At 53.9% G+C, this 26,268-nt stretch overlaps 4 protein-coding genes across 16 annotated transcripts in view; 3 read left to right on the plus strand and 1 right to left on the minus strand.

Moving 5' to 3' along the window:
- Gatad2a (GATA zinc finger domain containing 2A) overlaps positions 1 to 3,990 on the plus strand; it is a 97,085-nt gene extending 93,095 nt beyond the window's left edge. For all 13 annotated transcript variants that reach the window (XM_059244724.1, XM_059244730.1, XM_059244727.1 and 10 more), the window contains 2 exons: positions 142 to 334; positions 3,378 to 3,990. In XM_059244724.1, the coding sequence (XP_059100707.1) occupies positions 142 to 334; positions 3,378 to 3,508 (324 nt within the window). In that variant the 3' untranslated portion in view covers positions 3,509 to 3,990. The remainder of the gene's footprint in view (positions 1 to 141; positions 335 to 3,377) is intronic.
- Positions 3,991 to 9,267: 5,277 nt separating this feature from the next.
- Positions 9,268 to 10,627, minus strand: Tssk6 (testis specific serine kinase 6). Its single transcript, XM_059244608.1, has one exon. It carries the CDS (start codon positions 10,479 to 10,481, stop codon positions 9,660 to 9,662), a length of 822 nt encoding a protein of 273 aa, XP_059100591.1. The 5' UTR covers positions 10,482 to 10,627; the 3' UTR covers positions 9,268 to 9,659.
- Positions 10,628 to 10,719: 92 nt separating this feature from the next.
- Positions 10,720 to 19,363, plus strand: Ndufa13 (NADH:ubiquinone oxidoreductase subunit A13). The gene is made up of 5 exons (XM_059244609.1): positions 10,720 to 11,268; positions 17,961 to 18,039; positions 18,884 to 18,955; positions 19,045 to 19,114; positions 19,199 to 19,363. The coding sequence occupies exons 1-5, from the start codon at positions 11,175 to 11,177 to the stop codon at positions 19,316 to 19,318; spliced, it is 435 nt and encodes a 144-aa protein (XP_059100592.1). The 5' UTR covers positions 10,720 to 11,174; the 3' UTR covers positions 19,319 to 19,363.
- A 3,198-nt stretch (positions 19,364 to 22,561) lies between these two features.
- On the plus strand, positions 22,562 to 25,913 carry Yjefn3 (YjeF N-terminal domain containing 3). Its single transcript, XM_059244487.1, has 5 exons — positions 22,562 to 22,885; positions 24,139 to 24,249; positions 24,337 to 24,450; positions 24,525 to 24,675; positions 25,662 to 25,913. Exons 1-5 carry the CDS (start codon positions 22,562 to 22,564, stop codon positions 25,865 to 25,867), a joined length of 906 nt encoding a protein of 301 aa, XP_059100470.1. The 3' UTR covers positions 25,868 to 25,913.
- Positions 25,914 to 26,268: the final 355 nt, after the last annotated feature.

The raw sequence follows: 26,268 nt of genomic DNA on the forward strand, positions 1-26,268 counted from the left end.
GTGTAACTCACATGGCTGTTTTGACTTTGGACTCTAGGGACCCAAGTGGGTGGGAAGAGGTCAGCCAGACAAGGAGAGGCTACTCCAAGCAGCCTGGCCACCCCTGCCCGTGGTGAGCCTGGCTCCCTTTGTGTTCCGTAGGCTTCCAGCCAGCTCTCCCGGGGCTCAGCCACAGCACCTCGTGGCGTTCTGCACACATTCAGCCAGTCACCCAAACTGCAGAATGCGGCCTCAGCTACGGCCCTGGTAAGCAGGACTGGCAGACACTCCGAGAGAGCCGTGGGCACCAGCAAGGGCACCACCTCCAACTGGAAGAAGACGCCCCTGAGTGCAGGTATGCCTCTGGAGACTTCTGCCACTAGGCTACCCTTTCCTGTTTGTGGGGTGTAGTCTGGTACAAGCTGGTCCGGAACACTCGAAACTCACCTAGTTCCCCAACAACATTATCAAAAGTAGTACAGAGGGCCTATATCCCACACCCTTCTGAGATCACAGCCTCTTGCTCCCATGTAGCAGGCTTTCTTTGGGGCTACCAACCAGCTCCCAAATCATGACATGGAGATTTTTTTTAAAAATTTATTTATTTGTATTTTATGTACATTGGTGTTTTGCCTGCATGTATGTCTGTGTGAGGGTGTTGAATTCCCTGGAACAGGAGTTACAGACAGTTGTGAACTGCTATGTGGGTGCTGGGAATTGAACCTGGGTCCTCTGGAAGAGCAGCCAGTACTCCTAACTGCTGAGCCATCTCCAGCCTCCTTACACTTAAACTCAGCCCATTTCTGTTAATCTATATGTTGCCACATGTTCCGTGGCTTTACCTGTGTGCCAATACATGCTGCTCCCTGGACGGCAGGCTGGCATCTCCTGACTCAGCCTTCTTCTTCCAGAATTAACATGGAGATTTTTTATTAGTTATAAATGCTTGGCCTAGTTTATGCTTGTCTGCCTATCTATTGGCCATTCAGTTTTTTTATTAGACCAATCAGGTGCCTTAGGCAGGCAAGGTAAGATGACAACACATCTTTACATCACTAAACAAATGCAACATAAACAACATAACTTTTACATGGTTAAAGTTACATTCTTCAGGGCTGGAGAGATGGCTCAGAGTTTAAGAACACTGCTTGTTCTTCCAAAGGTCCTGAGTTCAATCCCCAGCAACCACATGGTGGTTCACAACCATCTGTAATGAGATCTGGTGCCCTCTTCTGGCATGCAGGGATATGTGCAGACAGAACACTATATACATAATAGATAAATAAATCTTAAAAAAAAAAAAGTTATATTCTTCAACACTGCCATCCCTCCTGGGACAAATGACACCTTGCCTCCAGAAGAAGAGCTTCTTACGCTCGCTTTTAGTCTGTCTCAGAATGTAAGCACCTAGCTGATGGCTGCTGACTGCTCACCCACTACCCCAGTACTAGCAACAAACCCCTCATCCTCCCTCAGCCCTTTCCTGAGTTTAGTCTAGAGGGTAATGGTGCCAGCTCCCAGAGTTTGCCCCATCACTCTTCCACTGCCCTCTGCCAGTGCACCAGAGCAGAACCGTGAAGCCAGTGATGGGGTGGGCTGTGCAGGGTGTTAATGGGCAGCAGTGCCACCCTCAAAGCACAGCTAAGTGGAGCTCCTGCAGGGGCTCTCAGCCCCCAGCCCTGCTGTCCGGTAGCCCACTCTGCTGGAGAAACAGCTGGAGGAACAGGGTGTGTGCCAGTGGCGGTCAAGAGCCAGGGAGCCTTGGCAGGCAGTGTGGTTGGACTTTTCTTTGGGCCACCATGCAGCTCTCAAATAAAGATACGGAGACTGTTATTTTTTATGAATGCTTGGCCTTAGCTTAGGCTTATCCCACCAACTGTTTTAACTTAATTTAACCTGGTTCTGTTCTCTACGTTTTACCTTGGGACTTTTTTTTACCTTTCTCTCTCACTGTGCTTTCATGCTTCCTCCATGTCCAGCTGGCTGGCCCTTAGTGTCTCCCTCTTGTCTCCTTTCTTTCTCCTTTGAGCCTAAATTCCTCCTCTACTTATTCTCCCTGCCTGGAAGTTCTGCCTATACCTCCTTCCTCACTATTGGCCATTCAGCTCTTATTAGCCCAGTCAGGTGTCCTAGGCAGGCAAGGTAAAACAGCAATGCATCTTTACATCATTAAGCAAATGCAACGCATCCTTTACGTAGTTAAACACATATTCTGCAGCAAGGCAGTGTAGAAGGGGTGGTGCACAGGGGTCGGCACAGAGCCAAGAGCTGTGGGCTTGTCTGAATGACCTCTGGGGAGCTGGGCTTGATAGCACACACCCGTGGTGCGTAAGTACGAGAGTAGACGCATTGACACTCATCTACTGGCCCTGCTACTTGGGAGGCTGAGGCACAAGGATGGCTTTAGCCCAAGAGTTTGAGACAAGCCTGGGTGGGCGATGCAGGAATTGCCGTCTAACGAAGACGAGGAGAGTTGAGGATGGAGCTGAGTGGCCAAGCACTTCCTTGGGGGCCGTGAGGCCCTGAGTTCCATCCCCGGGCACACGGCTGTCATCTCAGCACTGGAGGGAGAGGCAGGAGACTCTACTAAGAAGCCAGCCTGGCCTAGGTAGTGGCTCTCAGAATCCAAGCAGTGGGCTGGAAAGAAGGCATAGCAGTTAAGAGCATGGGGTATTCTTCTAGAGCACCCAACTGCCTGTGACTACAGTTTAAGGGGATCAGACCTCCCAATTCTGGCTCTCAGGTGTGCTCACACACACACACACACACACACACACACACACACACACGCTCACAATTAAAAGTAATCTTTTTGTTTTTCAAGACAGGGTTCCTCTGTGTAGCCTTGGCTGTCCTGGAACTCAGAGATCCACCTGTCTCTGCCTCCTGAGTGCTGGGATTAAAGGTGTGCACCACCACCCAGCCTAAAAATAAATCATTAATTACAAAAAAAAAAAAATCTAAGCAGAGCAAGTCGTCATCCCATGGCCCCAAGTACTTATGAAGACTGAGGCAGGAGGATCACTTAAGGCTTGTAGTTTGAGGCCAGCCTGGCCAGCAGAGAGAACCTTAATCTCACTTATGTATGCTGTCATACATTGGGGAGAATTGCTTTTCAGTCACACTATTATATGAAGTTCCATTGCATGGTGCAGAAACCCTTGTTGGAAGTTTACTGCTCTCTTAGCACCGAACCCTGACCACTGTTCCATACTTAGGTCACTTCAGTGAGGTCTGGGATTGAGATGATTGATGACAGGATGTAGGCTGTGTGGGTCATGGTCCTACTCATGAGGAGTCCTTGGGTATGTGCTGAGGTGGGAGTCTAGATTGCATCCAGGGCCTGGTCAGCCTTACTTAACTGGATCACTGCTGCCCATCACTGTGCTCTGTTGCAGGTGGAACCCTTGCCTTCGTCAGCCCAAGCTTGGCAGTGCACAAGACCACCTCGGCTGTGGACCGTCAGCGGGAATACCTCCTGGACATGATCCCTCCACGCTCCATCCCCCAATCAGCCACTTGGAAATAGTGGGAGCCCGGCCCAGCTGAGGACAGGCCCTCTGCTCTCCCGCGGCCCCCTGGTCCAGGACGCGCAGACTACCCTCCTAACAAGTTGCCTGAGACAGCTCAGGCCTTGGCTATTTAGCCTTGCAGTGGCCGGAAGAGGGTGCCACCTTGGTGCCCAGGATCAGAACCAGGGACCTCCCCCGTGGGCCTTCTTCTTCCTTTTTGCCTTTAGTTTGCCCGACACCAGCAGAAACTCGGACCTTGGGGCCAGCTCTGCCTGGCCAGCATGGGTGGGAGCTCACCCTGGACACTGTGACATGCCCGGGCCAGCTGGCACCGGGGCTCCCGAAGTTGAGCCGGGGTTTTGTTCTCTTTCGGCTTTTCCCATCTTAGCTCCTCAGTCTCAGCCTCCTCATGGCCATCTATAGGTTGGAGTTTGGGTTTTTGTTTTTTCTTTTTTAATCACCTCACGATGATGATGGAATTAAAAGTGAACTGTGTAGACCCAGGGTCTCTGTTGTGCACAGTGTAGTCCCTAGCCCCAGAGGACACTCTTGAGTGGCAGCACCATGAGTCCAGGTGTGTCTTGGCTGCTTGCTGCAGCCCCTGGCTTCCACACTGAGCAGAGTGAGTCTCAGAGGTTCCAGAGGGATGCTGGGCCCACTGTGCTGGAACCAGAGCTGGCTGCTGGCAGGGAGGCTGCTGGGTTATTTTTTTGTGGTTTATTTTATTAAAATTTCTTTCCTTTTCCTCTTTATTTTGATGGACACAATCTCAAGGTGCCCAAGAGGCACCCAGGTAGGCCCAGATAGAACCCCTATGCCTGGGGTTGGCAGGGTTTACTTCCGACTCCTCCTCAGTCCACGGGGATGTCTTTGAAAGGGCCAGGTCTACTTTAGTTTTGTTTCCTTCTCCCGTCACTCTTTAAAAACTGGTTCCATGGTGAAAGGCAGAAGCAGCGCTATGTGTCCAGCTCGCACAGGGTGGCCTGCTGCACGTCTGCAGTGATTGGTTGCTGTCAGATCCCGACCAGCCCTGGCTTCCCTTGACACAATACAGTTAGGGACTTTAATTTAAACCCTTGTTCTGCAGACCACCGCCCTCTGCAGATACGAACCCCACCTCCTCCTAATAAAGGCTCATTTAACCCTGTGCTCACTCGTGTGCAAATCCTCCGTCTCTAGGAATTGTTTAGACATACATACGGGAGTTCCGAGTTTTGGAAATCTTTTTGTGTGAAACCCAAGTTGCTCAGTGCTTTTAGGTTTGAGTCACTTCCCAGGGTGGATTTGGGGGAATGAACAGAAATTGACCCTTTTTGGGGGGAGGGGGAGTTTTTACACCAAAAAAAATACAAAAATATATGCAAGCATTTCTTACTTGAGTATTTGTGTGCCTGGCAAGTTAGTTCCTATTTTCTACCCTTCCTGGATGGCTGGCCTCTGCTCAGTGACATGGCCAATGTCTTCTGGCTCCTTGGAGCCAACAGCACTAGGTGGCCTCTCTGCTAGAAGCCTTCCCAGCCAAGAGTCCTCAGTTCCATGAAGTCATTGATCAGATGTTACCTGGCGCTGGACGAAGACCTCCACTTGAGCTGACCAGGGGGCTCTGTTGGCACACTTGTGACCTCTACCCTTCCAGCCTTGCAAGTCTGCTGTTTGCTCCCCATCCTGACATTCGCCTGTCACCTAAGGCTTGTGAGCCCAGTAGCTAGTTCACCTCACAGGGGGCAGGCTACAGCAGGGACCCGGGGTTACTGGTGCATCTGCCCAGGGAGGACACTGGTAATGCTCTGTATAAGGAGGGCTGAGAGTGTGAGGTGCCTTAATTAACTGGAAAGTGCTGCCTGTTCCCTCACAGCGACAGTAGAGCTGAGGACTAGGTGTTTAGGGTGCTGTGCCAGCTACAAAGCTGGCTCCTATCCCTATTCTTATGACCTGGGTCCTGGGCTCCTTGCAACTCCTAGAGATCTGCCTCCTGAGTGTTGGGATTAATGGCTTGCACCTCCACGCCTGACTTAAAAAGAACTTAAAAAAAGTTAAATGTGGTTGGCATGGTACTTTCATGCCTATACTTGGGAGTTGAAGGTGAGGAGTGATGGTCCCTACTTCATTGATTGCCCAGAGGCAATCACAAACTTATCCATGGCTCTGGTCAGTGGGGGCACATGTACAGGTTTGAAGGGACTAAGTGGAAGACACGTGCCCATCGAACCACCCCCAGCTTGGTACCCAGTTTGTGGGAACATCAGGAACCAGACCTCTGCCAGACTCCCAAGTGTCACCTGGGTCAGGGGAACAGTGGCCCTGAGCATCCTGGGACCCCTACCCCCACCTCAGGGAAGCCAAAGCTTGTCCCAGGCAGAAGGAGTAAGGGGGCAGTGCTGGCCCTAATACCCCCATGCCACATGTAATTGGAAGCAGAGAGCCTGGGTGAGTATCAGAATGAATGGTGTTTGGGGGAAGGGTGGTCCTCACCATTCCAAATCATGTCAGCCTGAAGACCTTGGACTGTTGCCAAAAAGTGGTTTCTAAATCCATGTATAACAACAGTTACAGTAGTGCAGAGTATGGGGGCTGGGGCAGCTGCCACTTGTATTTATTGTGACTAAATCTTTGATAATTCTTGTTTCTAAATTTTGCCACCAAACTGGAATAGATGTTCCAATAAATGAGCTGGAATTGGTAGCCTCCTTGTGTCGGGGAATTCTGAGACCCTGAAGGACAATAAAGAAACGGACCAAATGTCACTGTATTGTTCTTTAATTTCCTGGGACCCCAGTATTTTGTCCCAACTTCTGGTGGCCTTAAAGTGGAGGTGTGTGAAAGGTGGGGTGCACATGCCTTTTGAACAAGGCATCCCTCTACCCTGCTGTGTATCAGATCCTATTTGACCTCAACAGGCAGGGGTTTCAGTGAGAATCCCAACTGAGTTCTGCACACCTGAGGCCACACTGCTGGAGTGATTGTTTTTCCCATTGCCTTGTGAGGCTTCACTGTTGGAACGTTCCCAGCATGGACAGAGCTGTGGGCTTGTCCCCCATCGGTGTCTGCATCAGCTTGAGATGCTCAGTGTTACATCGTGATCTGCTTTAAGCCCAGGCTGCCTGTGAACTGACCCTCCTGCTTCCACCTCCTAAGGGCAGGGATGACAGGCACCTAGCACCATTGGAGTCACTTTACTTAAAACATTAGGGGCTAGAGAGGTGGCTCAGCGGTTAAGAGCACTGGCTCCTTTTGCAGACAACCCCATTTTTGTCCCTAGCACCTACATAGCAGCTCACAAGCATCTTCAACTCCAGCCTCCAGGGATCTGATGCCTTCTGGCCTCCACAGGCTCTGAACACACATGTTTACAGACAAACATGCCCTCCCCCCCCCCCCAAAAAAAAAAGGCAGGCCTAGTGGTACACACCTTTAATTTCAGTGCTTGGGAGGTAGAGGCAGGCAGATTTCTGTAAGTTTGAGGCCAGCCTGGTCTACATAGACCATCTTGCCGGGAGAGAAGTAAAAAGGGAAGCTGGGCTTTTGGGTGCATACCTGTAATCACACTGCCCAAGAGGTGGAGACAGGAGGATTGCTCCAAGCTCTATTTGGGTTACATAGTAGCCCAGGTTGGCCATGCCTCAAAAAAACAAAAACAAATCTGAGGGTATGGCTCAGGAATACTGCTGTGGGATAGCCCATATGTATGCTGTGAGTATATTTTATTACCATTGGTTAATAAAGAAGCTGCTTTGGCCTATAGCAAGGCAGGATAGAGCCAGGTGGGAAATCCAAGCAGAGATACAGGGAGAAGGGCGGAGTCAGGAGAGACACCAGCCTGCCACTGGAGCAACAAGATGTACTAGAATAGGTAAAGCCATGAAGCCACGTGGCAAAATATGGATTAATAGAAATGGATTAATTTAAGTTGTAAGAGTTAGTAATAAGCCTGAGCAATAGGCCAAATGGTTTGTAATTAATATTAAGCCTCTGAGTAATTATTTTAAAAGCGACTGCGGGACTGGGCAGACAGAAAAGCCTCCGTTTATAGGGTACAACCCATGCCTGGAATCCCCCAGAGTGGGGCTGGGGCTTGCTCTGAAGGTGATCACCTGCCTAGTCTCAGTAGGTTCTGGGTTCCAACCCCAGCACCCGAGGAGCAATGGGAAGCGGGTGGTGTAGTTCAGCTTATGTGAAGATAAGGATCCATTCTGAAGGTGCTGGAATCTGGACGATGCTATAGACTCCATCTATGGAATCTGCTGAGCTACACCGTTCCCCAAGTCTCAGGGACGGTGTCCTGCCCAGTGTTTCAGGTGCTGAGGACAAAACTGTAACCCCAGAGCCTCCCTGTTCACCAGAGGGTGGGTTGTTTCTACCTAGGCTTTGGCATATTCCAGACAGCACTAGAGTTTAGGCCCCTCCCCTCTTGTAGCCTCAGTTTCCCGATCTACCAATGAGGCAGTTGGTGCCCAGCATGAGGATAGAGCTCACACTGGACCTCCAGAGCACCTGTGAGGAGAGAGCAGGGACTGAGCACAGCAAGACCCACAGCACACACCCCTCAGACTACCTGGGCCTCATACAGGGACAGGAGAGGGTTGACAATGTTTCCCAGACAGTCACTGTCACCAAACCCCTGTAAAGTCACAGGCAAGACTCCCAGCCACCTCCTCCCTCTTCAGGTCCCCTTTGAAGTATTGCTTTAGCTCCTCTCATTTTCTCATTCCCTTCCTGTTTCAACCCCAGGAGCTTCCCCAGCATCACTCTGTCCTGGGCTCGCTCGCTCTCTCTCTCTCTCTCTCTCTCTCTCTCTCTCTCTCTCTCTCTCTCTCTCTCTCTCTCTCTGTGTGTGTGTGTGTGTGTGTGTGTGTGTGTGTCTGTGTGTGGTTTTTTGAGACAGGGTTCTCTGTGTAGTCTTGGCTGTCCTGGAACTCACAGAAATCCACCTGCCTCTGCCTCCTGAGCGCTGGGATTAAAAGTGTGTGCCACACTCCTGGCATCTTGTGCCATTTTTAATGGTTTGGGCACAGCCCCCAAACAGCTTCACAGTCTCTCCCACGGTATCTCTGCCTCACCTGGCATTCCGCACAACTCACAATTATTTCCACGTCTTGTCTTATTTTACTTGACATTGCACTTGCATTGTCACATTGCACTCTGTTGAAGGCAAGGATGGTTCAAGCCTCTTGGAGTCCCAGGTCCTGGATCAAGACATGCAGAACTGGGCTGCACACCTGTCATCCCGAACTTGGGAAGCGTAGGCAGGAGAGTCCAAGTTCCAGGCCAGCCTAAGCTGCATAGTGAGATGTCTGGAGTAAGCAAGCCGTGGTCTAGCATGACACACACAAACCACCATCACCACCAACAGCAACAACAAAGAAATCCGCACCAGTAGCTGGGTCTGTTCTCTCCCTGTAAACTACCTGTAAACATAGAGAAAGTACCACCACCCAGGACTCAGCTTCAAGAGACCTGAGTACAAACCATAGCTATCTCTGCACAGCTGACACCTGTATGGGCCTCAGTTTCCCCATCTGCAAATGCTCAGTTTCTGCTGACAGGCAGTCCCCTCCTTCACCCACGCCGATTCCAATTCAAGCATCATCACATCCCGGGGGACGACTACAGAACCTCTAGAAGTTTGCCAGTTTGGGGAACTCAAAAGTTCCGGGTTTGAATCCCACAACTCCCTTCTGAGGTCTGAAGCTAGAATCTCCACATACATGGCTTTCTCTAAAGTGCTGAGACCTCCCCGCCCCTCTGCTCCGTAACAAGGGTCCACCGCTAAAGCCACTTGCGAGGAAGAGCGAATTTATTGCAGGTTCCAACCTGGAACTTGGAGTGCACCGCCGGCCCGCAGCTTCTCCGCGCCGGGGCCACCCATCGCGCAGCAGGAGCTCATTCCGCGCAGGCGCAATGCTTCTCTCTCTTTTCTTCGCGCCCCTCCCGGGGCCTTCTCGCCAGAAATCGAGGATGTGCATGCGCCCTCCAGCAATCGGGTTGTGCAGGAGGAACCAGAATCCAACAGCCGGCCTCTGCGGGCCGCCGCCGTGGGGGCAGGGGAAGGGACAGGGCTCGTGCGCAGTGGCGCGCGGCGACTTCGCGGGTTTCCCGAAGCTCGCCTGTCGCGCGTGCGCCGCCCTGGCTCAGGGCCTGGTGCGGCGGGAACAGCGAGAACCCCGGCTCCTAGCCGGAGTCCCCGGCCCGCAGCCAGCCATTGCGCGCCACCTGGCCCGCCGAGGGCCGGGCGGATGGGCTGAACTGTAGCAGCTCGGCGATCAAGGACTTGCATCGTTCCGACAATTCGAGGCCGTCGGGGTAGAGCACACCGCGCTTCTGGCGCCGGGGCAGGCCAGCAATGTCCGAGTCATCGAAAGGCATGCACCCGGTGACCATGACGTAGAGCACAACGCCCAGGCTCCATACGTCGTATTTCTTGGGGTCGTAGGGGATGCCCAGGAGCACCTCAGGTGACGCATAGGCGGCCGAGCCGCAGTAGGTGGTGCTCAGGTCTGGGTAGCCGTGCGCCTGACGGCCAAAACCGAAATCCGTGAGCTTGACGCGGCGCTCGTCAGGGCTCAGCAGCACGTTTTCGCACTTGAGGTCGCGGTGCACCAGGTGGTGGTCGTGCAGGTAGCGCACGGCACCCGCGATCTGCGAGAAGAGTTCGCGCGCCTGTGACCCCGGGATGCGCCCGTTGCGCTGCACTGCCTGCAGCAGGTCGGTGGCTGCTGCCTCCATGACGATGTACAGCTTCCCGTTGCACACCTCGATGAACTCGAAGACGTGCACGATGTGCGGGTGCCGTACTCCCCGCAGGATGGACAGCTCTCGAGGCAGAAACTTGTTGACGAAGTCCGGAGGCGCTCGCCGACGGTCCACCACCTTGATGGCCACCGTCCCTTTATACTTCTTGGAGGTGGCCACCTTCACCTTGGAGTAGCTGCCCTCACCTATCGTGCGGCCCAGCTTATAGCCAAGTTCACTCAGGAGCTTGTCGCCCGACATGGTGGCGCCCGGGGCGCGCGGGGAGCAGGAGGCGGCTGCTGTCGGGGGGCGGCCGGACTCCGATCTCGGGCCTAACCCATGGTGCTTGGCACCTGCACCCCCGTGCCCCCATGTGCCCACTCCCAAGGTCCTAGAGCCGCGATGACTTTTATTGCCCGGGTAACAATTTCTGCCTTGTGAAGTGACTGCGGGCGTCACTCAGCCTTGGGGTGGGGACCCCCGCCCCGCCCCGCGGGCTCCCTAAACCCTCCTCAGGCTTTGTGACTCAATCGCTCTGAATGGCCAGTTCCTCATAAGAGGGCACTGGCGAGGGGACAGATCACTAGTGTGTAACAGGATGGGCCCCTGAGGTGATGGTGCTTGGCTGGGTGGTACCCAGTCTTTGCCTTGGGCCCTGGAGGTGGGGGGTGGGAAGGGGCAGCCTGTGCAAACCTCCAGGCTGGCCACCATCGCTCTGGAAGGAAAGTTAGATGAACGCCAAGGCTTTGATTGCAAGGTTCGGGGTGCCCAGGAGGGCGCCAGGTGCCAACCATTGAGTCATGCCCCCGTTCTGGGGCCAGAGCAAGCGGGGCCGGCGGACGCTTCAGAATTGTCGGAGAACCACCCGGGCGACCAAACTTCCGCCACACTCAAAATGGCGGTCACACGTCACCTCACTTCCGTTGGAGACCGGAAGTTGGGGGTCTTGCAAGTATGGCGGCATCGAAGGTGAAGCAGGACATGCCCCCGCCAGGGGGCTACAGCCCCATCGACTACAAGCGGAACCTGCCTCGCCGGGGACTGTCGGGTCAGTGTCTTCCTGTTGGAGGTCGGAGGCCTCGGGTGTGCGGCTGGGCGGGAGCGGGGAGCCCGCAGGCCGCGGTTTACACAGTGAGGGAGGCAGGGTTTAGAGCCTTGGTTTTCTGTCGCAGCGCCCTGTGGGGCCACACTGTTCATTTCCCCAGTTTTCCAGTTGACTTCCACAGTTTGGGAAATTAAACCTGCGAGAAGCTCAAACCCGGAATTTGGAGGCTGCTTCGGCTGGTCTCAAACTCTGTACCGGAGGATGACCTAACTTCTGGTCTCTGCCTCCATTTCCCAAGGGCTGTCCTGATAGGTGTGCACCCTTATGCTCAGCCTTTTTTCTTTTTTAATTTTTTAATTTTTAAATTGGATTTTGCCATTAGGGGCTTACTATATAGCCCGGGCTGGCCTCAAAATCATGGCAACCCTGCCTCTGCCAACCGAGTTCTGGGATGACAGACAGGTCCACCCAAGGTTCTGTGTGTTGATTATACCCTAGCATAGAACCTAGGCTAGTCGCAAACTCCAGCGTCCCTAGTGCAGATTCCTCACTGGCATTTTCTGCTTTCCCCTCCTCCAAGACAAGCTTTCATGGAGCCCAGGCCAATCTGGAACTCCCTACCCTCCTACCTCTGCCTCCATAGTGCCAGGATGACGGGCATGTGCCCACCGTATTGGGCTGCGTCTTTAAATTTTTAAAGTGTTTAAAGTAACATTGATTATTGATTTCAACAGGGAAAGAATGGAGAACATTAAGGTCCCTACCCTCAGTGCTCAAAGTTATAAAATACAATAGTTAGGGCTATAGTGCCTGCCTAGCATTTCAAAGCCCTGGGTCCCACCCTTAGCATGGCATAAATAGTACTGAGTGGTGGACACCTGTCATCCCAGCACTTAGGAGGCTGAGGCAGGAGGATCGGGAGTTTAGGGTCATCCTGGGCTACGTAGATCAACTAGGCTACATTACGTGATGCCGCCTCCCCCTAAAATAATAAAATACAAACAAACAAACAAACAAATAAATAAATAAATAAATAACTCAGGGACTTGGAGAGATGGCTCAATGGTTAGGATCACTTGATGCTTTTCCAGAGGACTTGAGTTTTGTAATTCATCAGACTTAACTGTGCATATTATGCAAACTATGCTTCAATTAAAAAGCAAAACCTATGTGTTGGCTCACCTGTGACCCCAGCACAAGAGAAGCAAAGATGGGATCACTACAAGTTCAAGGCTAGCTTAGGCTATGTCAAGAGTTCAGGCCAGCCGGGACTATATCGTGAGACCCTGTTTCAAAAACCAGCTGGGCGGTGGTGGCACACTTTTTTTTTTTTTTTTTTTTTTTTGTTTGTTTGTTTGTTTGTTTTTTGAGACAGGGTTTCTCTGTGTAGCTTTGCGCCTTTCCTGGGACTCACTCTGTAGACCAGGCTGGCCTCGAACTCACAGAGATCCGCCGGCCTCTGCCTCCCGAGTGCTGGGATTAAAGGCATGCGCCACCACCGCCCGGCTGTGGTGGTGGCACACTTTTAATCCCCGCACTCGGGAGGCAGAGGCAGGCAGGTCTCTGAGTTCAAGGCCGGCCATGCGTGTCTGGTGCCTCTGCAGCCAGAAGAGGGCGTCAGATCCCATGGAGCTGAAGTAACAGACCGTTGTGAGCCGCCATATGAGTGCTACAAACTGAATGAGCAGCAAGTGCTTTGTTTTGTTTTTTCCAGAAAGTGTTTCTCTGTGTAGCCCTGGCTGTCTAGAACTCACTCTGTAGTCCAGGCTGGCTTGGAACTCACAGATATGCTGGCTCCTATCTCCCCAGAGTGCTGGGATTAAAGGTGTGGTCCACCACCACAGGGCCAGCAAGTGCTCTTTAAAGGTTTTTGTTTTGGGGTTTTTTTGTTGTTGTTGTTGTTTTTAAGATTTTATTATTTATTTATTTATATATATGAGTGCTTTATCTGCATGTACAACTTTATACCAGAAGAGGGCATCAGAGCCCACTAGAGATGGTTGTGAGCCACCATATGGTTGCTGGGAGTTGAACTCAGGACCTCCTGAAGAGCAGGCAGTGCTCTTAACCACTAAGCCATCTCTCCAGCCCCCTTGTTTTTGGTTTTTAATTATTTTATTTTATGTGAGTGTTTTGTTCCATGTAGCTATGCACCTTGTTTGTGTAGTACCCTTGGAGGCCAGGTGGGGGCACCAGAAACCTGGGAACTGGCGTTAAGGGGCAATTGTGGTGCTGGGAACCAAACCTGAGTCCTCTGCAAGAACCAGCAAGTGTTCTTAACCCCTGAGCCATCTCCCCTGCACCTCTTTCTTTTTCTTAAGACTCTCACTCTTTCCCAGGCTAGCTTTGAACTCCTTTTCTCTTGCTCTTCTTGATTCAGGCAGTGGAGTGTTGGAATAATAAATATGTGCACCAAATCTGTCTCCTTCCTTCCTCCTTCCCTCCCTCCGTCCCTCGGTCCCTCCCTCCCTCCCTTCCTTCCTTCCTTCCTTCCTTCCTTCCTTTTTTTTCTTTCTGTCTTTTCTTTTCTTTTTTTCTTTATTTTTTTTTTAATTTTCTCTGTGTAGCCCTGGCTGTCCTGGAACTCCCTCTGTAGACCAGGCTAGCCTCCAACTCAGGTCTGCCTGCCTCTGCCTCTCCAGTGTTGGGATTAAAGGAGTGTGCACCACTGTCCAGCTCCATTTTTTAATATTTATTATTGTGCATGCATGTGTATGGGGAGTTTGGGGATGTGGCGGTCAGAGACGACTTTGTTAAGTCAGCTTTCTTCTTCTGTCTTTATGTGGGTTCCAGGAGTTGAACTCAGATCATCAAGTTTCTACAGCAAGCATGTTTACCAGTGGAGCCGTTTGGCAGCTCCTCTTTTTCCATCTCTTTCTGAAATATAACACACCCAAGCCCCTGCCCTGCTCAGGCCTGCACATGTTTTCTACATAGCATGTGCCCATAGGGCACCTAGATTGAGCTGGTGGGCTCCTCAGTCGGCATAGCTTGTTTATTTATTTTTAATCTTTATGTATTCCTGCATTTGTTTATTTGGAGGCAAGGTTTCATTTACGTCCTTGAATTCTCTCTGAAGCTTAGGATGACCCTGGATTGATCCTGCTCCCACCTCCTGAGTGCTGGGATGACAGGAGTCTGGCACTAAGCCTGGCTTCTGTGGTGCTGGCTGTGGAACCCAGGGCTCGTACCTGTTAGGCAAGCACTCTGCCAGGTGAGCCCTCTGCCCAGCCTTCCTTTTGTTTAGAAGTCACAATGTGCTTTCCCTCTTCTTCAGATCCTGACACAGCCGTGCTTATTGCCATGAACCTTGTTTGTTTGTTTTGTTTTTGAGATTTATTTATTTAGAGATAGGGTCTCACTATGTAGCCCTGGCTGGCTTCAAACTCAGAGAGATCCACCTGCCTATGTTTCCCAAGTTCTGGGATTGAAGGAGTGCACCACCATGCCTGGCTAAGATATAACTATGTGTGTGTGCATGTCTGCATGTGAGTGCAGGTTCTGATGGAGGCCGGAAGATGGCGTCAGATCCCCTGAGCTAGAGTTATAGGCACCCAACATGGGATTTGGGAACAAAGGTTTGGTTCTCTGAAGAGCAGCAAGCACTGTTAACCTTAGCCATGGGTCCAGCCCTGACTGTTTTTGTTTTTGGTGTGTGTGTGTGTGTGTGTGTGTGTGTGTAGCCCAGGCTGGCCTTCCTGCCTCAGTCTCATCCTCCCAAGTACTGGGGTGACCGATCCTGCTCTGTGCAGACCCACTCCACCTCACCAGATGCAAAGGGGTGAACATACTGCAGTGATGGGTCAGTCTCTGTTCATATCTGCACTCCAGTGTCTGGCTGGCCAGTGAGTGCACATGGCCAGTCCTGTCTCAAAGAGCTCCCAGCTGGTGGGACCCATATGTCAGCATTCCTACCTCGTACTGCTCCTGGTCATTGAGGCCTGCGGTAGCCTGGGGAAGCCAGGAGGAGCCTGTCTGTCTGCAGACCCCAGACTGGATTCAGAGTGGCTATTTTCTGCATCCTCCTTCCTCTGCAGCTGGACATGGCTTCCTATTCATGGCATCACCAGCACACGTTTACACCATGCTCAGCCCTGTGATAATTGTTGTTGTTTTTGGTTTTTGAAACAGTCTTACTGTGTAGACCAGGCTGGGATTAAAGGCCTTCGTCACCACCACAGCCTCTTCTTCTTTTTCTTTTCTTTTTTTTAAATTTCCTTCTTTCTTTCTTTTCTGTCTTCTTTTTATAAATACAGGGTCTCACTCGCTATTTTACCTTGGCTGGCCTAGAACTCTATGTAGACAAGGTTGGCCTATAACTCACAGAGATACACCTGCCTCAAGGCTTTTGATATCACACCTAGCCTCTTTTTTTTTTTTTTTTTTTTTTTGAGATGGGGTCTCCCCAAACTCCCCAAGGATGATTTTGAACTCTTGATTTTCCTGCCTCTGCTTCCCAAGTGGTGGGATCACAGGCATGTGCCACAACTCCTGGTTTATGCTGTTAGGGATGGAACCCAGGAATTCAGCGTGTTAGGCAGGCAGGCACTCGACCAACTGACCTCAGCCATGGGACACCTTTAGCCCTTACCTCCAGGCCTCCATCCACTGGGGGTTGTGTCCCTAGGTGAGCAGGGGCACTCTGCATCTGTGTGGTCAGTGGTCCTGTGCTGAGAAGGCTCCTCCCCCACTAAATTATTGTGGCATCTTTGTCCAAAGCCAATTGGCTGTAAAATGTGAGGGTTTATTTGTGGATTGTGGACGTCTGGTTCTGTCCTGCTGGCAAACGTGACTGTCCTCATGCCAGCATGGCTTTGTGCACACACAGCTGCCCGATGAGTTTGGAGCTGTCACATTTGAATCCTGCAACGTTGCTCTTGGAAGCAGCTGTTAACTGCCCTGGGTACTTCCACATGAATTTCATGACCTGCCTGTTGGTTTCTGCGAAGGGGGAAGGGTCGAGGTTCTGATGGTGACTGTACTGGATCTCACACTGCCACCTGCTCACAGGTTCATTAATTCGGGAACAAATGACATAGGGTGGCAGTGCCTCCCACAACTTCAGCTACTTGGGAGACTGAGGTGGAAGATGTGGGTTCTGCACCTTCTCTTCCCCATGGTACCTCCTGAAATGGAGTCTACCCCAGTGATTACTCTAGCCAGCCAGGTGCAGGTGGAGGCTGGGAGTCAAGTCAGCAGGTGGCTCCCTCATCCCTGGCCTCTCACTCTAGAGGAAGTGGGGCCACACTTGGGTGCCCACACTTGAGGACCAGAACTTCCCACAAGAGCCTGTTTGTTCTTCTGAGAAATTGGGGGGAATGACTCAGGTCAGATTCTGGGGCCACTAGGGTTCTCTTAGCTGTTGAAAATGAGGGTGCAGCATCAGTGTAGACACCTCCCCAGTCGGGTGGGGGCTGAGTATACCCGCAGTCAACTGGCCAGAGATGGTCCTGAAAACGTAGGGCTTCCCCAGAGAACTTGACCCCTGGACTTGGGACCCAGCCACCCTGGTTGTCCATGGCTGGAGGGCCTGGCCTCTGAGCATGAGCTTTAAAGTCTGAACTAAGTGGGTGGGAAATATTTAGCTCCTGACCCAGCGGAAGGTCCAGTCAGGCCTCACCCCCAGAACCTGTTCTGCCCCCCTGTGGCCCAGCCTTCTCCATACATTCTGTAGTCATTGGTGGATGGCCCCTGGAGCGTGTCCTGCCACTCAGGATTGGAACTCCCCTGCTGGTCTTAAGTAATTATTTATGGTGGCCCCTGTCTCCCTGGGTGCAGGGCAGGTGGCATACCCTGCTGAACCTGTGGTGCCTACACCACCCCTGGAGTCAGGAGAGGGCTGTGCGGCGCCCCAGGGCGCTTCCAGCCTCTGGTGGTGCAGTCGGAGCCCCCTCTCTGGGGGAGACCAGGCCTTTGACCTTCTGTTTTATGGTTTGGTCTGTGTGTCGCCCCCGCCCTGCAAGGCAAGGCCTCTGTGTGTGTCGCCCTGGCCGTCTCGGGACTCTGTAGACCAGGCTGACCCCCACCTCACAGGTGCCTCTGCCGAAGTGCTGAGATTAAAGGCGTGTACCACCCACCATACCCAATGGTTCTCAGCCTTCCTAATGCTATGACCCTTTAATGCAGTTCTTCACCAGGCTGTGGTGGCACCAGCCTTTAATCCCAGCACTTGGGAGGCAGAGACTGGCAGGTCTCTGTGAGTTTGAGGCCAGCCTGATGTACAGAGTGAGTTCCGGGACAGCCAGGGCTACACAGAGAAACCCTGTCTCAAAAAACAACAACAAAATATGGTTCCTCATGCTGTGGTGATCCCAGCCTATAAAATTATTTTTATTGCTACTTCATAACTAATCTTGCCACTGTTGCAAAGTGTGATGTAAACATCTGATGTGCAGGATATCTGATATGTGACCCCTGTGAAAGGGTTGTGTGAACCCCAAAGGGGTCATGACCCACATGTTGAGAAGCATTGTTTTAGACCCTGGGGCTCTCCTGTCCCTGCTGGCCTATACCTTCCAGAAAGTGTGGCAGTCCAGACTGCCTAATATCTGACACAGCAGGAGAGTTGGAGACTGTCCTGGGGAAGTGGCTGGGGAAGGACAGGCCACTTGTGGAGGTGTGGAGGTGTGAGTCAGCAGACAGACACTTCACAGAGACCCAGTGTTGCTGAGAAGGAAGCCTCACTTCTCTTGCAGGCTACAGCATGTTCGCCGTGGGCATCGGGGCCTTGCTCTTTGGCTACTGGAGAATGATGAGGTGGAACCGGGAGCGCAGGTAGGGCCCTGCTCACTACCAGGGGTTCTGTGAGGGTGATGGTGTTCTTGGCTGGCTAGTTGTCGGGGGCCAGGAAGTATGGGTCCTACCCCTCACTTCCTGTCCTAAAGGGAAGAGCTGGAGATTGGCCTTGAGTTGTTCCTGGTCCAGGATAGCGTAAACAGTAGGACACCTGGAACTTGGGGTCTCCTAGCTGGCACTGTGTGTGGTCACCAGGCCAGATATGATTGGGGCTTGGGACACAGAGGCAGGTGGAGCTCTAGGAGTTGCAGACCAGCCAGGGCCACACAATGAGACCTCAACAAAAAGGGTCCAGACCATGGGAGGTATGTCCCCTGAAAGCCAGAAAGACTAGGACCATGAGTGTCATAGATGAGGGTGTCACTGGAAAGAGAGCCCCACCAGAGGCCTCTTCCTAGACCACATCACTGGGTTGTTTCCCTGGCCCCTGAAGTTGAGAAGTTCCCGACTCCCTGTGGGGTAATAGCTGTGGGAAGACCTGCATGCCCAGTGCCCTGCTATTTTGAGAACAAAGGGAAATTGGTTTTGTAAGGCCCAGAGCCTGGTGGTGATGAGTGTGCCCCCCTCCACCCAGATCATCAGACAGGGCTATTTTTAGGATAAAAAAAAAAAGTTTATTTGAAAGGAAAATGTGAAGACAACACTTTTGTGGCTGCTGTAGTCAGTCTATGCCAGCTGCAGACTTGCCTTCCTGTCCCAACTCAGGTGGCCAGCCTTGCCCCTACCCTCTCCCTCCCCACCAGCGTCCTGTGGCCCTGTCATATCTGTTCCATACTCCCTCAGTGGCCCCATTTGACCCCGAGTGGGTGTCACGGTTTCACAGGCGCCTGCAGATCGAGGATTTGGAGGCCCGGATCGCCCTCATGCCGCTCTTCCAGGCAGAGATGGACAGGAGGTAGGCCAGGATGGGAGGGCCTCTAGGTCAAGGAAGGGACAGTGGTTACCCTGGGTGGGTCTGATCTCAGCCCCGCCCTCCGGCCACAGGACCCTGCAGATTCTTCGGGAGAACCTGGAGGAGGAGGCTGTCATCATGAAAGATGTGCCTGACTGGAAGGTGAGTCCGGGGTGGGGTGGGGTGGGGTGGGGTGGGGTGGGGTGGCCGGCCGGACTGACGGACTGACCCCGCCCCTGCCTGCAGGTGGGCGAGTCTATGTTCCACACCACGCGCTGGGTGCCGCCCCTCCTAGAAGAATTGTACGCTCTGCGCTCCAACGAGGAGCTGGACAACGCCAGGTTCGGCTTCTCCTGGTACCTGTAGGGCCCGAGCCCACGCCCACAATAAAGAATAATCAAATAAACGCCAGCGTGTCTCTGATCCTCTACACCTGTCTGCTGCCCGGACACCTCAGGGTTAAGTCACCCTGTGCTTTGGCCAATAGCTGCACGCAGCGCCTCCCAGCGGCCTGCTAATCAGGCGCTCAGTCACAGGGCTCCGCCCACGGGACTTGCTTAAAAGGCAGCGTGGAGCCCGCTTGCCTTTGCTTGCCTTCGCGGCCATGAGCAGCAGTGCATGCAGCGACAAGGGCCCCGGAGAGGCGCCAGAGGAGAGGCGCTTTCTCAGGTCAGCAGGTGACAGGGGGCTGAGGCCAGGGTGGCAGGCTGGAGGCAGGGGAATGACGGGTGGGCTCTAGGGTTTGCTGGGAGCTTGCAGGTGCAGCAGAAGTCGAGTTGCCAGGGAAACTGCATTCCAGGCAAGCCGGCCCTCATAGTTACCCTCACTGTTTGAGATATCAACCTGAGGGCCTTAGAGTCACACAGAGGCTTTGAATATCAACTGCCACTGGAAGCCCAGAAGGTTCGGGGTGGGGGCTGTGACCCTGGCTCCATTTCAGGGCACAGAGACCATGTGTGCGGGTCACCAGGTGAGCAATAGTGATAGGTAGAAGTGTTGGGGAGAGCACCTGGGGTGCCTTGGCTGAAGGGTTCCTTGCCCTTCTAGAAATGATTTGGGGTTGTCCGGCCCAGTTCCCTCTTCAGACCTCAACACGTGGTCTGAAAAGAGACGCTAGCCTTGCCGTCCCTGTCCTAGGGAATTGCAGTGGGGGTGGGGTGGGGTGGGGTGGGGTGGGGTGGGGTGGGGTGGTATTCCCCCATAACAGCCTCCAAATAGCAGATGGGCTTCCCTGCTGGTCCCATGAGCTCTCATCCACTCTGTCCACCAGGATTAGCCACTGCTCCTGGTTGGGTTTTCCCCTGGACCGCCTGCCGTCAGGAGGAGCCCCCCCTACCCCCCCTGCAGAGGCAGCCATGACTGTCAGGCTAAAGTGGGGACTGAGCCTTTCCACAGAGGTGTGTGCTTGCCAGTGGAGGCCGGAGGTCCACGTCAGATAGGTCTGCCTCTGTCCTTCTCCACCTCAGGTTTTGGAGACAGTCTCACTGAACCTAAAGTTGACTGGTCTCTAGACTGGCTGGCCTGGGAGTCCCTCACTTCCCCTGTTTGTGCCGGTGTGTTACAGGCCCAGCTCCTGCACCCAGCTGGATTTTGCTTTTTCTGTGGGTTTGGGAATTACTAAAGTCATCCTGCTTGCAAGGCAAGCCGTTTACGAACGAAGGCGTCTCCTCCTTATGTGTATGTGTTGTACAGTGGCTGTGGAGGTAAGAGGCATTGGATTCCCTGGAGCTGGAGTGACAGGTGGTTGTGAACTGCCTAGTGTGGGTGTTGGACTTAGTCCCCTGCAAGAGCACTCCTGGCTTTTAACCACTGGGCCATCCCTCAGCCCCACAAACTTGTTTTTGAGATAGAATTTCACTAAGCAGGCCAGTTGGCTAAGGACTTGTGATGGTCCTGCCTCACCCTCTAAGTGCTGGGATTCAAGTATGTGCCACCGTATCCGCGCCTTACCCACACTGGATGTGTTGTCCCAGAAGCTGGGCAGGCGGCCCAGGCCCCTTCATCTAGGTGCAGTGCCACACCCTCCTTCCAGGGTCTTCTGCTCTGCCCCTGTGGTCCCGCCCTCCTAACTGCATTGTCCTCCTCACCGTGCCCTGCTTTCTTGGTGTGTGCGTGTGTGGTGGGGGTGTTCTCTCTGTGTAGCCCAGGCTGTCCTGGATCTCAGTCTGTAGACCAGGCTGGCCTCCAGCTCAGAGATCCACCTGCCTCTGCCTCCCAAGTGCTGCGATTAAAGGTGTGCACCACCACTACCATCTCTTGTAGCCCCTGTCAGGAAGCCTGTGTCCTACACTGTGCTCCTGGTCTGAGGGTAAGTGTAGCTTCTTGGGTGGCTCTCAAACCCATCCTCCACCTTGAATCTTCTGCCTGCCTCTGTAACGCAGACATCCACCTGCCTCTGCCTCTGAGTGCTGGATTAAAGGCGTGCGCACTGAGCCCTGCCTGTCCTGCTCCTCACGCATCCTGACTTGTTCCAGCGCTCTCACTTCTTGCTTTTACCTTCTTCCAGGATGTCCTGACTGGCATCTCTTGGCAGTGACTGCTGGCCAGTGGGCACCGCCTCCCCAGTGCACAGCTGGAAAGGCAGGAGAGAGAGCTGTTGGCACCAAGCAGACCCTCCTACCCCAGTCCTGGTTCTGTAGTGCTGAGTCCCTGCCCTGCAGCAAGCGGAGGCCCCAGCCTCTGCCCTGGCTCCTGTGCTCCCTTGACATTGCTTTCTAAAAGGTGTGGAACCCAGGACCTCACACATGCTTGGCAGGTGTCCACATGTGCAACAGGAAATTGCTAATGACTTGGACAGACTTATGGATTATGTAGATTAGTCTTGCCTTCAGTTCTGTTAGACGCAGCTGGAGACAGCCCTCAGCCAAGTGGCGGTAAAGCCATTTGGCCCAGCAGCCCATCTCTCTGGCCAGGTAATCTTTGTTTTCTTTTTTTAAGATATGGTCTCATGTCCATCAGTAGTGGCCCACACCTTTAATCCCAGTAAACTGTATGGAGGCAGAGGCAGGTGGATCTCTGTGAGTTTACAGCCAGCCTGGACTACAGAGTGAGTTCCAGGACAGCCAGGGCTGCACAGAGAAACCCTGTCTCAAAAAAACAAAAAACAAACATAGGATCTCACTATGTAGCCCTGGCTGGCCTGGAGCATGTTATGTATGTCCTTAAACTCACACAGATCTGCCAGCCTCTGCCTCCGAGGTACTGGGATTAAAGACATGGGCTACAAAGCCAGGTTCAGACATCTTAATTTCATTGTCCCTGAAGATGGGCGGTCAAGTGTCTCACAGTTGAAGGTCCCACTTCCGTTTTCCTGAATGAGCTGCTAAACTGCAATCTTCAAAACCCACTGTCACAAGCCTCACTCACTGCCCCCTCCAGTGTTTTATCCTCATTCATTGATTCCCGTGTCAAAAATCAACTCACCTCCCTATCAAATTCTTTTAAGGTTTGGGAGTGTGTGGGCACTCCAGTTATAAATCTGAGGGAGGAGAATTGGTTCGATGACACCCTGGCATATGCAGTGTAGGGGAATCAGTCTGCATTCAGAATCTTTCCTTCTGATTCTGGGTCGCTCAGCTTTGGGGGGAAAAACCACCACCGCTGAGCGACATGTGTATCTTTCACCAGCAGAGTGCGCGCCTCTGGCTGAGGCTGCCATTTCAAACCATGCTTGTGGGATGGGGAAGTGGGCGAGAGATGATGGACCTGCCACTGAAGCTCCTGTGGGTCAGGACGGGCCAGAGCCTTCAGCCAGGTCTGGGCAGCCCTCCTCGAGTCTGTTCCCTTTCTGTGCCTCTGAGCGTGTTGCCCGACTCTGCCCGCAGCACCTCGGAGGCGGCTGCCCTGGAGCGCGAGCTGCTGGATGAGTATCGCTTCGGGCGGCAGCAGCTGGTGGAACTGTGCGGGCACGCCAGTGCGGTGGCTGTGACGAAGGTACCAGCTCCCGTTGCTTGGGGCTACTTCAGCTCATCTCTGGGGTGGGGAAACCGAAGTACAAGGCTTCATTTTCAGGCTCACTGCCAGATAAGGCAGAAGTGGGGTCCCCAGAGACTCAGATGGGGGAACACCTACAGGGTGGGGCTTGGGCCCTCAAAGAGCAGGCCTGGGTCCCCTAGAAGTATGACCTACCTGACAGCCATCTGAACACCCCTAAACGCACCCACGAGGAAGCAGGTCCGTAGACGAGCAGCATGGTCAAATGAGGTCTGAAGCAGGACTCAAACTACATGTGTCCTGCTCAGCTAAACCTTCACCCCGGAAGTGCTGGCTGTGAGGCCACTGAGCCTGGCCTTGGGGCAATTCGGTTATAAATGCAGACACCCTAGGAAGAGTATGTCTCCTCTCTGCCTGTGTCCCGCCTCTCCTTCCTTTTAATTTTTTTTTTTTTTTTTTTTTTTTTTTTTTTTTTTTTTGGTTTTTCGAGACAGGGTTTCTTTGTGTAGCTTTGCGCCTTTCCTGGGACTCACTTGGTAGTCCAGGCTAGCCTCGAACTCACAGAGATCCGCCTGGCTCTGCCTCCCGAGTGCTGGGATTAAAGGCGTGCGCCACCACCGCCCGGCTTAATTTTTTTTTTAAAATTACATTTATTGCCCTGCCCCCGCGTGAGCGTGAGCATGTGGAGCTCGGAGGGCAGTTGGTGGGAGCCAATGTTCTTCCACCATGTGGGTCCCTCCCTAGGCTTGGTGGCAAGCTCCTTTACCTGCTGAGCCACCTCACTGGCCCTCTTCGGTAGTCCAGGCTGCCCTCGTGGAGGCTCACAACTGCCAACTTGGCAGTTGGAGACCTGAGGCAGCAGGATTGGTGTAAGTTCAAGACCACCCTGAGTGAGAACCTCTCAAACAATAACACAACAAACCGTGCAGACTGAGCTTCTGAAATAGAAGGCAAACAGATAGGAAATACAGACAGATGGTCTAGGCGCCATGCTTGCCCAGTTGCGGACCTCCCTCAGGGATCACCCCACTTTTCACTGTAACTTGGGGGTTACAAGCAAGGAAAGTGGGGATGTGTCCAAAGTGTGTATGGAGTAAACAAACCACACTGGGCCTGGGCTCAGAGGCGGGTCCCCAGTCTGGCGGACGGAGTCAACCTGCCCTGCACGCAGACCACCTCTTGACCACGGCTCCGTCCGTCCCTCTGCCTCAGTCCCCCCCACCATCGAGCCACCCTGTTGTGCTATGTCGCAGGCGTTCCCCTTGCCCTCACTGTCGCGCAAGCAGAGGACGGTGCTGGTCGTCTGTGGTCCGGAACAGAACGGCGCTGTGGGGCTGGCATGTGCCCGGCACCTTCGGGTGTTCGTGAGTAGCAGGGTCCTATGGAGGGGGGGCGGACAGAGTTGGGCCTGGGGCTCCGCTGCAGCCATCACCGGACCCGGGTTCCCCCAGGAGTACCAGCCCAGCATCTTCTGCCCGGTGCGTTCAGCCGAGGCGCTGCACCGCGACCTGACCACGCAGTGCGAGAAGATGGACATCCCCTTCCTGTCTTTCCTGCCCGCCGAGGTCAGCTGCACCCACTCTGACCCCGCCATGGCTGTCTGCCATCCAGGCCCCTGACACCTCCCCACCCTCCACAGGTGCGGCTCATCGATGACGCATACGGGCTGGTGGTGGATGCAGTGCTAGGCCCCGGAGTGCGGCCGGCGGAGGCGGGCGGGCCCTGCGCGCGGGCGCTGGCCACGCTGAAGCGGCTTTCCATCCCGCTCGTGAGCCTGGACGTCCCCTCAGGCATGCCACCCAGGGGCAGCCTGATCACCCTAGCCTGTTTTCCCTATCCACCTCTTCCAGCCTCAGTGTCCCCCGTTTGCACACACCCCCGCCCCTAGCCTAGGTTTTCCCCATCCAACTCTTTCAACCTCAATTTCCGTGTGTGCCCTCATCCTGTTTCAAGCCCATCCTAAGGATGGGGAAGTTACAAGTTGCTGCCCCAAGTGACCCGGTGTCCTCTCGGTCCGAGTGCCTAGTTAAACCGGCACCACCCACCGCTGGCCCTGCTACAGGGCAGACGTGAGCTCACTCCTCAAGAGACCACGCCTGCCAGGGACAGACAGCTCCCAGCTCTCTTTGGAGGCTGCGTGGAAATGTCCCCAGCTGGAGGGCCCCAGAGCCATCCTAGATCAAGGCCGAGGCATAGCTAGTCTGGGAAGGGGGGTAGGCTGCAGGTGGACGGGGTGAGGGGTGGGGAGAGGAACCCTGCAGTTGGAAGCCTCTCGTCAGAGAGAGGAGCAGGCAGCTTCCGGTTAGTGCCTGAGGCAAGGAGAGAAGTGCTTGTCCCCTGACAGAGTTGACAGACTCCTGGATGGTTTGGGGTGGGCCAGAGGGCTAACACGTCCCAGGCTGGAGAAAGACATCAAATCCGGTGGGGAGGTAGGGGCACAGTTCTGAGGGAGGAGGTCTCAGGTCACAGTACAGGGTGGGGACCTGATCCGAGAAGGGAGGCCGAAGTCAGACGAAGGGGCTGGGAGTGAGGAAGGTCTGGTCTGAGCAAAGCGGCTTCTGTCCGGTGGGGCGGGAGGTACGGATCAGAAGGCAGAGGCTGGGTCTTGCCAGACAGGCGGAGGAAACGGTGTGATCCGAGGGTGGAGGCGGTTCTGCGGTCAGCAGGTCTGACCGCTACCCCCGCGTCGGAGGTTAAGGCACCGGACCTGGAGGGAGACAGGGCAGACCCGGTCCGGGAGCCGCGGTCCTCCCAGCTCCCCCTCTTCCGCCCACAGGCTGGGACGCCGAGGCTGGCGGCGACGCGAAGGACGCGGTGCAGCCCGACGTGCTAGTGTCTTTCGCAGCGCCCAAGAGCTGCGCCGGCCGCTTCTCCGGGCGCCACCACTTTGTGGCCGGCAGGTTCGTGCCTGAGGACGTGCGCCGCAAGTTTGGCCTGCGCCTGCCAAAATATACCGGCACCGACTGCGTGGCCGCGCTGTAACTGGCGCGCGCTGGGACCCGCACCAATAAACATCACCACCACCTTTTCCTCTGCCTCCTTTGTGCGCCAGACCAGGGGGTGGGCGGGTGGAGAAGGAACTTCCCTCGGGGCTGGAGGAGAGGAGCTGTGCCGTAGAGCTTCCTACAATAGAGGGTAGACCTGGGTGGGACTTCCAGGATGTCGGGAGTGGCCTAGAGTACTTAAGACCGAAGTTAAACGCGGTAGAGAACTTCCAGCTGCCGAAGCAACTTCAAGTTTAAGACCAAATGGCGCCTCCCACGCGGCGCAGGACCCAGTTGGAGAAGGCGGAGGGGGAAGGCACCTCGGGAGGCACCGAAGAAGAGCAACCTCTTACGGTTTACAGGGGCGTGGCTTACGTTCGCGTCCCGCCCCCATCAGTC

Source organism: Peromyscus eremicus, chromosome 17 (genome assembly GCF_949786415.1).
Source record: "Peromyscus eremicus chromosome 17, PerEre_H2_v1, whole genome shotgun sequence".
Classification (NCBI taxonomy): Eukaryota; Metazoa; Chordata; class Mammalia; order Rodentia; family Cricetidae; genus Peromyscus; species Peromyscus eremicus.

Bases quoted from the DNA above. Each gene is read 5' to 3' on its own strand.
- Tssk6 (XM_059244608.1), bottom strand. From the start codon at position 10,481: ATGTCGGGCGACAAGCTCCTGAGTGAACTTGGCTATAAGCTGGGCCGC.
- Ndufa13 (XM_059244609.1), top strand. From the start codon at position 11,175: ATGGCGGCATCGAAGGTGAAGCAGGACATGCCCCCGCCAGGGGGCTAC. The intron at 11,269-17,960 runs GTCAGTGTCTTC...CTTCTCTTGCAG, and splicing joins GCCTCGCCGGGGACTGTCGG to GCTACAGCATGTTCGCCGTG. The intron at 18,040-18,883 runs GTAGGGCCCTGC...ACGGTTTCACAG, and splicing joins AGGTGGAACCGGGAGCGCAG to GCGCCTGCAGATCGAGGATT.
- Yjefn3 (XM_059244487.1), top strand. From the start codon at position 22,562: ATGTGTATCTTTCACCAGCAGAGTGCGCGCCTCTGGCTGAGGCTGCCA. The intron at 22,886-24,138 runs GTACCAGCTCCC...GCTATGTCGCAG, and splicing joins GTGCGGTGGCTGTGACGAAG to GCGTTCCCCTTGCCCTCACT. The intron at 24,676-25,661 runs GCATGCCACCCA...TTCCGCCCACAG, and splicing joins GAGCCTGGACGTCCCCTCAG to GCTGGGACGCCGAGGCTGGC.